General features: G+C 40.6%; 1 protein-coding gene across 3 annotated transcripts in view; it reads left to right on the top strand.

Annotated features, from left to right (window-relative positions):
* Ptpmeg2 (Protein tyrosine phosphatase Meg2) overlaps positions 1–14,889 on the top strand; it is a 38,709-nt gene that overhangs the window by 22,960 nt on the left and 860 nt on the right. For all 3 annotated transcript variants that reach the window (XM_002055006.4, XM_070211317.1, XM_032439288.2), the window contains exons 4-8: positions 11,833–12,863; positions 12,932–13,092; positions 13,422–13,651; positions 13,738–13,945; positions 14,367–14,889. The exon at positions 14,367–14,889 is cut by the window's right edge and continues 860 nt beyond it. In XM_002055006.4, coding sequence (XP_002055042.2) covers positions 11,833–12,863; positions 12,932–13,092; positions 13,422–13,651; positions 13,738–13,945; positions 14,367–14,593 — 1,857 coding nt within the window. In that variant the 3' untranslated portion in view covers positions 14,594–14,889. The remainder of the gene's footprint in view (positions 1–11,832; positions 12,864–12,931; positions 13,093–13,421; positions 13,652–13,737; positions 13,946–14,366) is intronic.

Below are 14,889 nucleotides of genomic sequence, written 5' to 3'. Positions count from 1 at the left end.
CCATATGTACATCTAGATGTCTGTTCAGGCGCGTATTTCATTCAGTTTAATTGAACCTCAACATTTATTTTGTTGCTTTTTGTTGGCGCTTCCGCATTGAAAGTCAAGACGCTAACCATGTGGGCGTTAGGGTTTGCGTCAAGGCTAAGTAACTGAGCATAATTTACATAAATCAGTGACACACTTGTGCCAAGCATGTGTGCGGCAACACTGGCATTTGATTGTCTTAGGGATCATATGTTGTAGCTGTGGCAACCCTTAATGGATATTCGTTGGGGCTGTGCATGGGCATGCATATGTGCGTATTTGCAGCCCTGGCAATAGGCCACCCACAAGCAAACAACCCAGCGGACAGCTGCAAAAATGCAACCGTGCACAATGCAAAAACCAAAAATCAACCCCAGGTGGCAGCAATGCTCTTGCGCTACGCGTGTCAAAAGCAACCCTAACACTAAGCGGTTTATTTTTGACTAGGGTGGCGAGCGCAAACATCAAAGCAGGCCAGTGGGTTGCCGTGCTTTGCGCTCTCTCACACACACACACACGCGCACACACAGTCACTCACTCTCTCTCTCTCTCTCACTCTCTCTCTCTCTCACTCTCTCTGTCTCTCTTTCACTGGCACTTTCCTTTGCTGTTTCGGTAATTGTTGTTGTTGTTTTCGTTGACGGTGGTGGGAGATCGCGCCTGCGTCAAGAACGCAGCGCTGACGCTAACGTCGTGTGTTTGCCGTTATAACGTTTAACGCTGCCGCCTTCATAGTCGCCAGTCGCCGCAGTAGCAGCGGCAGCAACAACGGCGGCAGAGGCACAACCAGACAAATAGACGTTGTTCAGCTCTCCACGGCGACGCGCACCAAACAAAGTTAATCGTTAGACAGCTCATATATGAAATAAAGTATATGTAGCGAAAACAAGAATAAATACTTTTAAAACGCAGTTAATAATTGTTTAGTGAAATCAACAAAGCTATATATATAAATATATATACGTACGAATATATATATATATTTAAATAGAAAACAATTTATTTTTTTTTAAATATTTTTTTATGACACAGCAAAAAGTGACAACTGTCTAAAACGCCAAGCCAAAGAAAATCGTAAGCAAAACCGAACGAAACGCTTTTGTGTGCGTGTGCTATGTGTATGTGTGTGTGTGTGTGTGTGTGTATCTACATATGTATGTTAAATGCTGTTAGACGGCGGCTGCAACTGCCACAATTTGTTGTTTGAATGTAAGCCACAAATCCCATAAGAGCTGCAACATTTCGATCAGCGAGAAAAAGTATCTACAAGTGCAAAAAAGACGCTTATATCTCCCGCCGCCGCCGCCGCCGCCCCTTCGCCCGCCCGCTCTCGCACACCCCGGCACGCTGCATTAACTGTCTAACTGTAATTGTAGCTAAACAGCGTGTCCATTGTGGGTTGTTTTGTTTTGATTTTTTTTGCACGTTGTGTTCCTTATTTTTTTTTTTTTTGTTTTTTTCCATTTTTGTTGGAAATTTTGGATGCATCTCATTTGTGCAAATTGTGTAATCGAACAACAACAAACAACATTGAAGAGCGCATTATATAAAAACACAAACAACACAAATCTCAGAAACTAACAAATAAAATAGCCAATTGAAATTGTAAAAGAAAACCTAAAAAAAAAAAAATACAAAAGCGCTCTCATCGTGTGCATTTAATTGTGTAAATCTATTCCAAAAGACAAAAGCAACAACAAAGCGTTTAAATATATATTTCTTTATATCAATTATAATACATGCATGCACAATATTATAACTGAATATATATATGCAATTAAACAGACAGGCAAAACGACGGCCATTCAGGTATCAATAATTAACATTTTATATTAAGTTATATTATATATTTTGGGCAGCATACATTCCTGTTCTGTGCCGCGTACTATCCTACGCCTAGTCGTACTTCTTACTTCAGTTTTGTTATTAACTGGCATTCTTAACTGTGTCTTATGCGTCATATACTAATCTTAAACATGCCGACTAAAGTATGTGTTGATATGTTTTCCTCGACTTATTTAAATACATTCTGTGTCGAGTTTGGCTGACTTTGTATTTGTATACGATTGTATATGATGATAATCCAGTATTTCGCATTTTTATAGCTTCATTTATGCACTTTATAAAGATCGTAGGCTGGCAAAATGAACACCTACTGATAAATCGCCCACAAAATTTAGTTGTTCATCAAATCGAGCTAACGAATTTATCTTAGTCGCAAGATTCTTATAAGAGTTAGGGCAAAGCATAACTTGGCGAAGATGAACTAGATTTGTTTGTACGATCAAAACGAATATCAAATACTCTTTACATCAGAACGATTTTTCGATGAGTAGCCTAACGATCGGGAAATCTTGGTCCGTTGAGATCGGGCTTGCAGCTATGTTTGGGTAAAAATACCTCAAGTCGCTTATAGCCATGCTTTTTATGTACTCTGACTGATTCTTCATGTATGTTTCAAACATATATGATATGGCTTAACTAGCTAATCCGATTTCACTCATTGTAAATGCAAAGTTTCATCCTCATATCTTGTAACAGCAAAAAGTTTGGTTATACAAGAACTCAGTTCATGATCGATCAATGCCTATGGCAGCTATATGATATGATGATCTATTCCACTTTCCGACATCTCAACTACCCGCAACTGCTGTGAGAAATGTTTGCCATGATTCGGCTTTTGATATCGATCACGAATATATATTATATGCTTTCTATGAGGCCGCAGATGTCTTCCAGGCGACATTATTATAGTAGCAACTGCAAGGTTATTGAAAGTTTTTAAAAAGTTTTATTTATATTATAAAGTATTTTGGCCTTGAAATGTTTGCTGTGCGCTGGAATAAAGCAAAAATGTGGGTCGAAACTAGTTTCAAATGGGGTTTTAGCTGGCTCAAAATAGAAGTTCATCTGCCTCTAAATGGGGCTTCAATCTATTCAAAACTTTAACTAGTCTGAAGTTGGCTTTCAACGGGGCTTAAGCTGGTTCTAAAATGTGTATAGCTTTATCGGCCATTCAAATATCTGCCTCTAAATAGGGTTTCAAGCTGTTGAAAATTGAAACTAGTTCCCAGATGATTTAAAGCTGGCTCAAAATGGCGTTTGAACTGGTTCAAAATGGTAAAAAGTTTTATTTTATCATTCAAATTAGTGTTGAACTAGTTCAAAAGGGGTCTTCAACTGTCTCTAAATAGGGTTTCCACCTATCCCAAACTTAAACCAGTTCCAATATGAATTAAAGCTGGCTCAAAATGGCGTTTGAACTGGTTTAAAATGGTAAAAAGTTTTATTTTATCATTAAAATTAGTGTTGAACTAGTTCAAAATGGGTCTTCAACTGTCTCTAAATAGGATTTCCACTTTTCCCAAACTTAAACCAGTTCCAAGATGAATTAAAGCTGGATTAAAATGGCGTTTGAACTGGTTCAAAATGGTAAAACGTTTTATTGGTCATTCAAATTAGGGTTGAACTAGTTCAAAATGGGTTTTCAACTGTCTCTAACTAGGGTTTCCACCTAAACTAGTTCATAGTAGGCTTTAAACTGGCTCCAAATGCGATTTCAACTGGTTCAGAATGATATATAGCTCTATTGGCCATTCAAATAGGGCATAACTGATTCAAAATTGGGTTTCAACTCCAGGATTTAAAATTGTTCAAAATCCAAATTAGTTGAATGAAGGAAAGTGACAACAAATGGGGCTTAAAATGGATACAAAATTCCGTCTAGCTTCATTTGGCGATTTTATGCCTAATGTATATAAATAATGTTTATGAAATATTTATTTCTATATAAACGATTTGCTGCAAAGCCAAAGTCCACAAAGTAAGCCCAATAAATTGTAATAGAAATGAGCAAATGTGCTGTGAGGTGATGCTTGGAACTTGGCTTTTATTTGATGGCAATGCGAGAACAATGCCAGCTGCCAGTTGCAGACAAAATGACAAAACCAAATGGCAACAACAACAACAACAACACCGACAACAGCAACAACAACAATGAGTAGCTAGAAGAAGCAGACGCCGAAAAAGTCAATGAAATCACAGCTGTTTGAACATTGGCGCGCACATTTTAACGCTTTTGATTTATGTCCACACGTTGAGTTCTGCCTTTCGTTTCGCTTGCCAACTCATTCACTTTACGTGGTATCTCAGCTGAACACACACACACACACACACACACACACACACGCACACTCACATGAGCTTAAGTAAATGGGCATAGCAACAATAGAATAAAGTCCATGGCAAGGTCTAGCAAACTAGCTTAACTAGCAAATACCCTGTACATCAATTCAAATAAATGCATAGTTCCCATTCTTTCTCTCTCTCTCTCTCTCTCTCTCTCTCTGTTAACTGTCAAATACCCTGTATATACATATTCGCAGTTTGTCTTTTGTATGATAAACTAACAAATATTTACACGTGAAATAGGCATGACTTTTTCACTAGTTTGGCAAGTCATGAAGCTATCCCTTCACTTTTAAGCAATGAAATCATATTTTATCATATTATTATCAATAAATTAAAAGGAAAGCTTTAGACAATATTTGTCAGATATCTCACCAAAAGTTCCCATAGAAAAAAAAAAAACGAAGGAAAGAGAAAAAAAAGTGAATATAAATAAACAATTGTGTTGAGTGAATTATTAAGAAAAATAATTATTTTTGTGTATGAGAATATGAGAACAAGTGGGAATTTCTATAGCTAGTTTTTCCCAATTATTTTTCGGTTTATTATTATATATATATATATATATATATATAGTGACAATTGGCGTCCATTTATCGATATCCGGCGCGCTGATTAGACTGTACTTTCCGCTCTCCCTCGCACTCGCTCGCTCTCTGTGGCATTCTTGGCTATCTAGGTATCCGTACTATCTGTCATATCGCATCTAGTTATCCATCGGGCTGTCTGGTCATCTGACTGTTTGGCTGGTTTGGTGCGTGTAGCGTTTGCCTTTTGGAGCCAAACGCCGACGACAACAAATTCGCTTCATGACCAAAGCCGGCGACAAGCTTAAAACGCATTACCAATTTTGGCCATGGCTAATTTCACATACACAACATCCACACACACATATTTATATTTATTTTTTATGTTTATTTGGCCAGCTCATTGTTTGGGCTTTTGTTTTTGGCCACACACATATTGACAATATGCAAAGCTAGCAGCTCTAACTTGGCAAACAGGGGGGAGAACCACAAAAAAAAATAAAAGAAAATAAATAGAAAACAAATAGAAAAAAAAATACATCCGAAAAAACCATCTGGCGTATGCTTAATTCCCAGCAAAAGACAAGTCAAGTCAAGTTGGCAATTACTCGAGCGCTTGACATCTATGTAATGCAATGGGGCGCAGAGTTTTCCCTTTGAATACCCTCTATATGTATTTCAAATGGATAGCGGGTATATCCATTTGGCGCGCATGTTTGTCAAGCGGCAACAGAAAGCTTTCGGAGTCGTCATTAGTAGCTCAAACCTTTTCTCCAAAATCGTTGAATATCAATTTTAAGATAGGATTTGGACGATAAAAGTATAGAAGCCCGATATTGATAGGATAATACTCATATGTATGTAGGGAGAGCATGGAAGAGCTCGGAATTAACGAACTTAATCTTTGAGCGATTTATGCTCTGACAGCTATATGCTACAGTCATCAGATCCAGCTAAATCCGAGAAACAAACGGAGGAAGAAGAACATATATACTATATATATATATATATCGAAGACACGCGTAACTAAATTCGAACACCCTGAGAGGGGTATAAAAATAACTCGTCTTTGTGGCAACAATCACAGCTTCGAGCGTAGCCAAAAGCTACTCGCAATTCGAAGGGAATAAAATTGTGGCGTTGCCAGAGTTCCTGCTGCAAGCAGTATTAAGTTGGCTGCGCAACAGAAACTCAATGCGCTCTCACGTGGAATTGATGGACAGGCATTGTGATTATATAAAAGGAGGAATATATAAAGACATATTCCTTGCACAGATTCATTTTCATTTTGCCGAACTTCAGCGACTGATGGGTTTCTGCAAAAACCAATAATTACGTTGATGCACATTTCTCAATTTCAATTTTATTTCATAAGCAGGTATCGAATTCTTATTGCGCAGAAACTTGACATTGAGTTGCATTTATCGAAAAAAAAAAAAAAAGAAAAGGGGAAAAAAACAAATAAAAATGAAATGAAATGAAATTATCCATAACTCAACTCCCCCATCATTCGCTGGAATAGAAATATACGATTTCAAGAAATCGGAATTATGCGCAAATGAGAATCAGCTCGCTCCGCCCCGCCACCTAGTTAGGTAATGTTTGCAATGAAAACGTGCTGTCATTATATAAATGCCTATTTGATTTGATATTTGATCTGCAATATATATATATATATATATATAGTTATACAAGACTTGCAATCCCCCCGTGGACAGTATTAATGAGGAAGTCGATATAGACTATAGTCTTCGCTATGCTGGCATATCCTGAATACCCTTTCAATCGTTCTCAAGTCTAGCTCTGAGCCAGGGTATTTGGACGTCGGCCTAGGCCGATCGCCCCATACCCGAGCTGAGCTTGTTGCAAAGCTACTTAGAGGTGGGCCGAGTCTAGAGCAGAGCTGCCCGCGGAGCACTTGCTTCTGCCTGCCACAACAATTTGTGGCAGCAATAATTAGTTATAAGCCGAATCGCATGCCGGAGCACGTAATCAGCGTGTGCGCCGTGAAGTGCAAGCCATGGCCACTTCGTCTGTTGTGTCTCCTCTTCCCTCGTGCAATCCGCCCCACACCTGGCCTCCACTCCACTTGGCGCTTGAGGGCGTCGTGTGGGCGTGCGCAACTTCAGTTGATTTTCCTTTCGACTCAATTGCAGCCGGCGAAATGTTTATTATTTTCAGCTTTATTTGCGGCTGCTGCGTGGGTTGTTCTCAATTGTTTGAATGATGATTGTGTCAATATTGTTGCTGTTGCCTGTTTATTAGGGACAGGTGCGTCATAATGCTGCTTATTACGACAACGCGCATATTTTGCCTCTTGTATCTTATTACGTGTCTCATTTGCCAGCATTTGCGCCCACACACACACACACACACACACACACACACACACACACACACTCAAAGCGAAAATATTCCAATTTTCGGGCCAGTGCGTTCCCAAAAACAGGCCAATAACTAGATATAATTATTATTATTACTCGTTCGAACTCATATAAAGCTGATAATAAAAACAAGTTAAACGCAGCTACGTAGCGTCGAGCATTTGGGCCCAGTTGGAAGCAGAGGCTGCTGCCCGGATATAAATATCCATTTCAATTGTGGGCTTAGCTTCAGTCTGAAGCGCACTAACTATCTGACTAATTATGGTAATATAAATGATTTAAATATTTGCCAAATATTGTGATTAGCAAGAGAATAAGAAGTCTTTGAATTCTTTGAATTCTATTCGATTTACGCTTCTCTTTCTAAGCGCAAAAAGCGTTGCCAGCAAAATCGGGACGAGCTGTAGGATGACTTTTGATGTCTTTAGTTTCGTTCTTGCTAAGCTCAGGTTTCTCTCTTTCCGTCGCTCTACCCCTTTTATTGCCTCTCCCAAACGCTTTTCTCAAAGTATCAATCAACTCGAATTGACCTTGATGCACAGTTTGTCCACGGAATAAATTTGCTTCTTATAGTTAGTATACACAGCTCGTTGGGTCACCTTTAAGTTATGCGTGAACAGCGAAAAGAAAACAAACACGAGACCCAAACATGGGCCATATTTCGAAATGCATGGAAGTAATTAAATCTGAAGCTTATGGTTGAGCACACGCAAGGAAAACAAACCACAAATAGAAAAAGGAAATATATTTTCTTTTGTTGATTCTCTTGATTCAATTTTAGCCCAACAAAATGTGTGTGTGTGTGTGTATTTGTTATGCAAATTGGCTTCGATTTTGCGCGGTTTGTCGTGTGGGTCAAGCGGCTGCAACAGTTGTGACATTGGAAACATTGAGAGCAGCGTTCCAGTCGAGCGCTTTCCAGCCCTGGAAGTCTTAAATGTGTTGCCTACTTTGCTGCGCTCGCTTGGAACCGAGCCTGGAACGCTTCGACAGCTGCAACTGTGCCACAATCTAAGTCTTAGTCGACAACAACAAGAATAAGAACAAGCACAAGACTCTTAAATAAATAGAGGCCATAAAGGAGAATTGGTTAGGTCGACGTTTGTTAACCGGCAACTGTCTCTGGGAAGTAACATTCCCAGAAGATTGGAAGTGCTTTACTGGAAAGCGTATTTGTGTGGCAACGAAAAACCGCCGCCAATTAGCGTTGCCAAGCATTCGAAATGCCAACTACAGTATTTGCATTGCATTTCCATTTTTGGTGGCATTTCTGTCAGTTGGCAACATTTGTTCGCAAAAAAATTGAAATTGAGTTCCCTTCAAATGAAAATTAATTAAATTTGCAATATGAACGTCGTGTTTAAAAATACGTACACGCACAAAAAAAAAAAAAAAAAAAAACAAAATAAATAAAATTGCGAATCCCTAATGAGGCCGCAATTGAGAGGCCGCAAAACGTGGGAGTATCATTTTCATAATGCCTGTTTTATTATTAGAATGCGTAAAAAAGTCCACATTAACTGGCTAAAAGGAAAAAATGTAAACGGAAAACAGAATACAGAAAACAGAAAATATCTGATGTTCCACGAAAAATGCAGTGAGTGCATTAAAAAAAAAAAAATAAATAAATCTGCTCAAAGGAATTCCAGTTAAATTGTGGTTTAATTTTATACTGTTGTCGTGGGCGTAGCTCGTTGTGCTGGATACACTTGTGTAGGTGTTGCTCCTGTGATTATGACAGTTGCTATTGCAGCTGACCTTAATCTCCGTGCTTACCTGTGTGGCCACAAACAAATATACCTGTACATACGTAGCTGCGTGCACATTGAGAAGCGCCGAGAAGGGCGCGCGCGCCTGAGATTGGCCAATAAACTAGGTATAAATGGCGTTGACACGGATACAAGCTGGAAACGGTCGGGCCAAGTGGGCGGCATTTGGGTGGTTCTCGTCGTCGTTGTCGTTCTTTTTATTTTTATTTTCTTTTCGCAACTGAGAAATGGCCGCAATGAAACGTTTTCACACACAACGCAACTGGGTGAAGGTTGTCTCGCGGCAGACATCATCAGCGAGCAGCAGCAGCAATAATTTCGTTTGATTCGCCAAGATTCTTCTTGTTGTTGTTGTTGTTGTTAATATTACACCTAATTTAACATGCACACACACACACACAAACTGGCACAGCAGCAGATTCGCGCGAATTGCGGCATGCACCCACGCACAATGTTGCATGAGTCAAGTCACATTTCATTTGCCGCCTGCTTTCACATTGCACTTACAAGTTTTTTCCAATTGATCTGTGCCGGAAGCTATTTCCAATGCCACGAACCCAGCGAAAATGGTTAAGGAAGAGGCTGTTGCTGGCAATTGGCAAGTTTAGCTGCAAGCCACAAGGAGACGCCTCCAATTCGGCAGAGCATATCTATTCTTGAGTCGATCTATCGATATGTCAATCTCAATGGCTTTAAAATTTGAAAATCATAAAACTTTGTATATCGTAGATGATGTCGAGTTTATCGATTAACGCACGATATCGATACACAGAAAGAATGTCGATAGATAACTTAGCTCAATGACAACAGTTTGAGAATATTTCAAATAGTCTCAGAAAACGGTTTTTAGCACTTCAATGAAGAGTTTGCCTAAAGAATCGAAAGGTGAAATCTTTGTAGGCCATGCTATTTGAAAAAATCAATATTTATTTCTTGACGTGTTTTGTGTTCATTTGTATAAGAAATACCTAAACAAAACAAAAAAAAAAAATTCAATTTCCTTTCCGTTCGTGCCGTTAAGTGCTTTGTGCGAAGACCTAAAGTTTATTAAAGTAGCTCCAAAAAAAAACACCAAAGAAACTTGAAACCAAGTAATAAAAATTATAGAACAATCAAGAGGTTCACTCGTTTAATGGAACGCAAGAAACTTAGTTCAAGCATTTTTTTTTTCGATACACAGTTTTCCCTTAACTTAGATTTGATGCCTTTAAGTTCTAATATTGTGCATCTTCTAAAGAGTTATTGAATATCCGAAAACTAGCTTGTTCTGTTTTTGGTGGCCGATTTGAGTTCTCCAGATGTCCCAATTTATCCAATTCCTTTGCCTGTTGCAAACATTTGAACAGCTCTAGTCCAGCTTATTCAAGGGGTTAGGGGTATTCAATAAAACGTTTACTTTAAACTGATTTCCGATCCTTTTTATACCCCTAGTCGGGAGCTCCCAACTAGAACCTTTTACTTGTTTATGCTTTTTTTCTATAACATGACATCCTACGGTGAATATAGAGTCCGCGCCTTATGAACAATTCTATTTTTATACCCAGAACCCATTAAAAATGGGTATAAGAGTATTTGTGCAAAATCCAAATGTATGCGACAGGCAGAAGGAAGCATCTCCGACCCCATAAAGTATATATATTCTTGATCAGCATCAAAAGCCGAGTCGATCTAGCCATGTCCGTCTGTCTGTCCGTCCGTCCGTCCGTATGTATGTACGCAAGGATCTCAGAACACATAAGAGCTATAGACTTGAAATCTTAGATGTAGGTGCTCCTAGGGCCTGCGCTGATCGCGTTTGTTTCCGATAATCGATAACTTACTCCATTTCCAAGCAATCGGTAAAATCGATATCGATATCCTGTTTTTTGGGCAATTTTGGTAAATAATAAAAGCTAGAGTTACGAAACATGATATGTTGCTTCTAAAATACAATATATATATGCATTTGATGTTGTAAGAAGAGGGTTCAGGGTATCCCCTAGTCGGGAGCTCCCGACTAGAACCTCTTACTTGTTTATCAACTAACGTAATTGAATTCCGCTTGCAACAGTGGAAAATTGGTGAAAATCTTTTGTATGCACGTTTTTACTCTTCCATGATTTCCCTAAGAATTCATCTGATACGCAAATCACACTTTTCGTCAAATCCACGCACCATTCGGTGGTGAAATTGAATTGAATTTATTTTTCCCAAGCTCTACATCAAAACTGATTGATGTATATTGATTGAATACATGTTCAACCATAATTTTTAACAGTCTAACGTGCAAAGTTTTTAGCAACTAACATCATCTGGTTTTTCAACTTCATAAAAAATTTAATAAATTGTGAGTCTCAATACGCTGAATGTGAATGTGAATGTGAATGTGATAGATTGTCCAAAATTGAGTGCACGCTGAATGGAAATGCCGCTTCAAGGTTATATGGAAAACATTTTCAATTTTCACGCCAATGGCAAAACATTTGCTTTTGGGCCTAGCAAAGCCGGCTAATACCCGCCAGTCACATTTATACTTATATAGATGTACATTATGTACAGGTTGTATATATATATATATATATGTGTGTGTGTGTGTGTGTGTGTATATGTGGGCCGCTGTCGACTAGCTGACCTTAGCGTGTGTCGCAGCTACAAAAACCTCATTATAGCCACACACAACACACACACACACACACACACAACACACTTACACAATAATGTCAATTAGAATATGTTTATATATATTTATAAGCTGTAATTTGCTGCCTAATTGAGATTCAATAGTTGTTTTCTCTGGGCACAGACAATATTATTTTTTTGTAGACAATATTTTGTTGTGAAAATGCTTGTATTTTTGATATACTTTAAACAAATTAACTGAGAAAAAAAGGGTAATATTTTGAATAATTGATTTTTCGCTTTGGTTTCGGTTTCGGTTTCTTTTTCTCTATTGTAAAGGGCGGTTATCCGGCACGGCTGAAAAAGGTGCTGATTGTGACGGCGCCGCTGTGGTTCAAGGCGCCCTTCAAGATACTCCGCCTGTTTGTGCGCGAGAAGCTGCGCGAGCGGGTGTTCACCGTATCGGTGCCGCAGCTGAGCCTGCACGTGCCGCGCAAGGCGCTGCCAGTGCATCTTGGCGGCACGCTGGAAATAGATCACGCCACATGGTTGCTACATTGCCGCAAATCGATGACGAATCGTGAAGACGAACTGCTTGCCAATATTGTGGGTGTGGCTGTGGGTGTCGGTGTGGGTGTGGGTGTGAGTGGATCTCTCGCCGCACCCTCAACAACAACAACAACAACAACCGCAACAACAGCAACAACAGCAACTGGAACGACATCAGCTGCAACTGCAACCACGACAGCGTCGCCGCTCAGCAACGGCAGCGCTGCGGCGTCAACAATTATCAGCGCCGTGCACCAGTTGGCCGAGAACAACACAACGGTTGTGACAGTCAGCGGCGAGCAGAGAACGGAACTCGGCGCCTCGAGCGCCGCCAACGACGAGTCGGAGCCCAACGAGAACATCACAATAAACGGACTAAGTCCGAGTCACCGGACAGTTGCCAAAGCTCCCGCCCACGCCGCCGGCGCTGGCAACACGGGCAACGCGAGCAACGCGCTGCTCAAGCTCAACACAACCGGCATACAGCTACAGCAACAGCAGCAGGAGCAGGAGCAGAACCAATCGAACGGTGCTGCTGCCGCCGCTGAGCTTGGCCCAGTGTCAACGGCAACAACGGCAGCCGCGGCTGCTGGCAGCGCCGGCGGTGGCGGTGGCGGCGGCGGCGAATTCTGGTCGGAAAATCCGCCGAGCAGCGCCTCATCTGGTTTCAGTGACGACGACAGCCTGGCCGGGCAGGAGGGTGATCCCAAAACGATTGAGCAAATCGTTCAAATGGTGCGCGAACGCTGCCGCCATGGCCTGATCAAAGAGTATGCGGATATACGGAATCGGGCGCCCGAGGGCACCTTTCTGCATGCACGGTAAGTAGTCACACGCAATCGAATCGAATAACCGAGATTTAACAATCCGTTCCCATTTGCATTTGCAGCATGCGCAACAATTTGACCAAAAATCGTTACACAGACGTCCTCTGCTATGATCACAGTCGTGTCGTGCTCGCCCGCGAGGATGACGACGAGCTCTCCGACTATATAAATGCGAATTTCGTCGATGGCTATAAACAGAAGAACGCCTATATTTCAACTCAAGGTGAGAGCTCATCAAGCGAATCGATGTGCTTCCTACGGCTTCTCCGACACGCGCACCTACATAGAGAGAGAGAGAGAGAGACAGAGAGAGAGAGAGAGAGGGTCAACTATTATTATACTAAATACTCTAGAAATAGAAAGGGCATATTGTTTATGTGCAAATGTAGGTAGAAGCAGAAGCAGGCATCTCCAATCCTTAACTTTCAATTAGATTATATAGCTTCGACTTGCCTTTCGATATTCCATTATCGATAAATATCGAGTGTGTGTGTGTGAGAGAGAGAGACAGAGAGAGAGCTGACTAATTTGTGGCTTAACTTTGGCTTGCAGGTCCATTACCAAAGACATCCCAGGACTTTTGGCGCATGATCTGGGAACAACATTGCTTAGTTGTAGTTATGACAACGCGCGTCATGGAGCGCGGACGTGTTAAGTGCGGCCAATACTGGGAGCCGACTGAAGAGAGTTCCTTGGAGTTTGGCAATTACCATGTGCGAACAATTAGCGTCGAGTGCAATGAGGATTACACCGTTGCATCCCTAGAATTGAGAAACCTAAAGGTCAGTCGTCGTTATATCCCTCTCTCGCTTCGCGTCTCTATTCGTTCTTGTGTCATCAAAAAAAAAACGAATTCTCTCGCCCGCAGACTGACGAAATTCGCAATGTGTCACATTGGCAGTTCACCAGCTGGCCGGATTACGGCGTGCCCAGCTCTGCAATGGCCATGCTCAACTTTTTGCAAAAGGTTCGCGACAAGCAGGCAGAGCTGGTTCGCGCCCTCGGCGATACCTGGGCTGGTCATCCACGCGGTCCGCCCATTGTGGTGCACTGCAGCGCAGGCATTGGACGCACGGGTTAGTATTCCAACATATTATATGACAATCAATCTATCCATATGCATTAACTGACTGACGATCACGCTGTAAGCTCAAATATTTACTGTCGAATCCACTCGCAATTGTGGAAAATTTGCGGAAATTCGTTGTACGACACTGTTTCATTTAGGCACCCAATCGGCAATTAGAACTCGCAATTAAAGATATTTAAGAAACTGCATTTGTAATATCCACCATTCGTGTGGTAACTGAGCCGAAGAAACCGCACGCAACTGTGATTTTTGCAATATTCACCCTTTCCTGTGGAATATGCGTGACAAAGGCTGTTTGGGGGCGAAAGATGAATTTTTGGCCTCAGACTCATAGCTCTACGATCTAATTGATTGATATATTGATTACCGCCATGTTTTCTTATGTTAATTGTTTCGTTTTTGATCAGGCACCTTCATTACGCTGGACATCTGCATATCGCGTCTGGAGGATGTCGGCACCGCGGACATACGCGGCACCGTCGAGAAGATACGGTCGCAGCGCGCCTACTCCATCCAAATGCCGGATCAATATGTTTTCTGTCATTTGGCGCTCATCGAGTATGCGATCTCGCGCGGCATGCTCCAAACGGTCGACTTGGCGGGCTTCGACGAGCGGGAACAGGACTCCGAATAGGCATTGACACCCAATTGAAACGCAGCCGCAAGGAATACATATTGTATACAGATTACTTATATTTTGGTCACCATTTTTCTTTTCTTTTCTTTTTTTTTTTTTTTGTTTGTTTTGATAACTATTATTATTATTATGATTATTTTTATTTTTATATAATATTATTATTATTATGAATTGAAATTGTAATTTTGTATTAGCTGCTTCATTCAGACCTATAGGCAAACGATTTATGTTTATTTAAATATTAATAATTATGCCTTTTTTTTTTAAATATATATAATAATTATGTATATGAA

This window comes from Drosophila virilis, chromosome X (genome assembly GCF_030788295.1).
Source record: "Drosophila virilis strain 15010-1051.87 chromosome X, Dvir_AGI_RSII-ME, whole genome shotgun sequence".
Taxonomy (NCBI): Eukaryota; Metazoa; Arthropoda; class Insecta; order Diptera; family Drosophilidae; genus Drosophila; species Drosophila virilis.
Note: the sequence above shows the minus strand (reverse complement) of the source record. Positions and strands in the feature narration are given on the sequence as shown.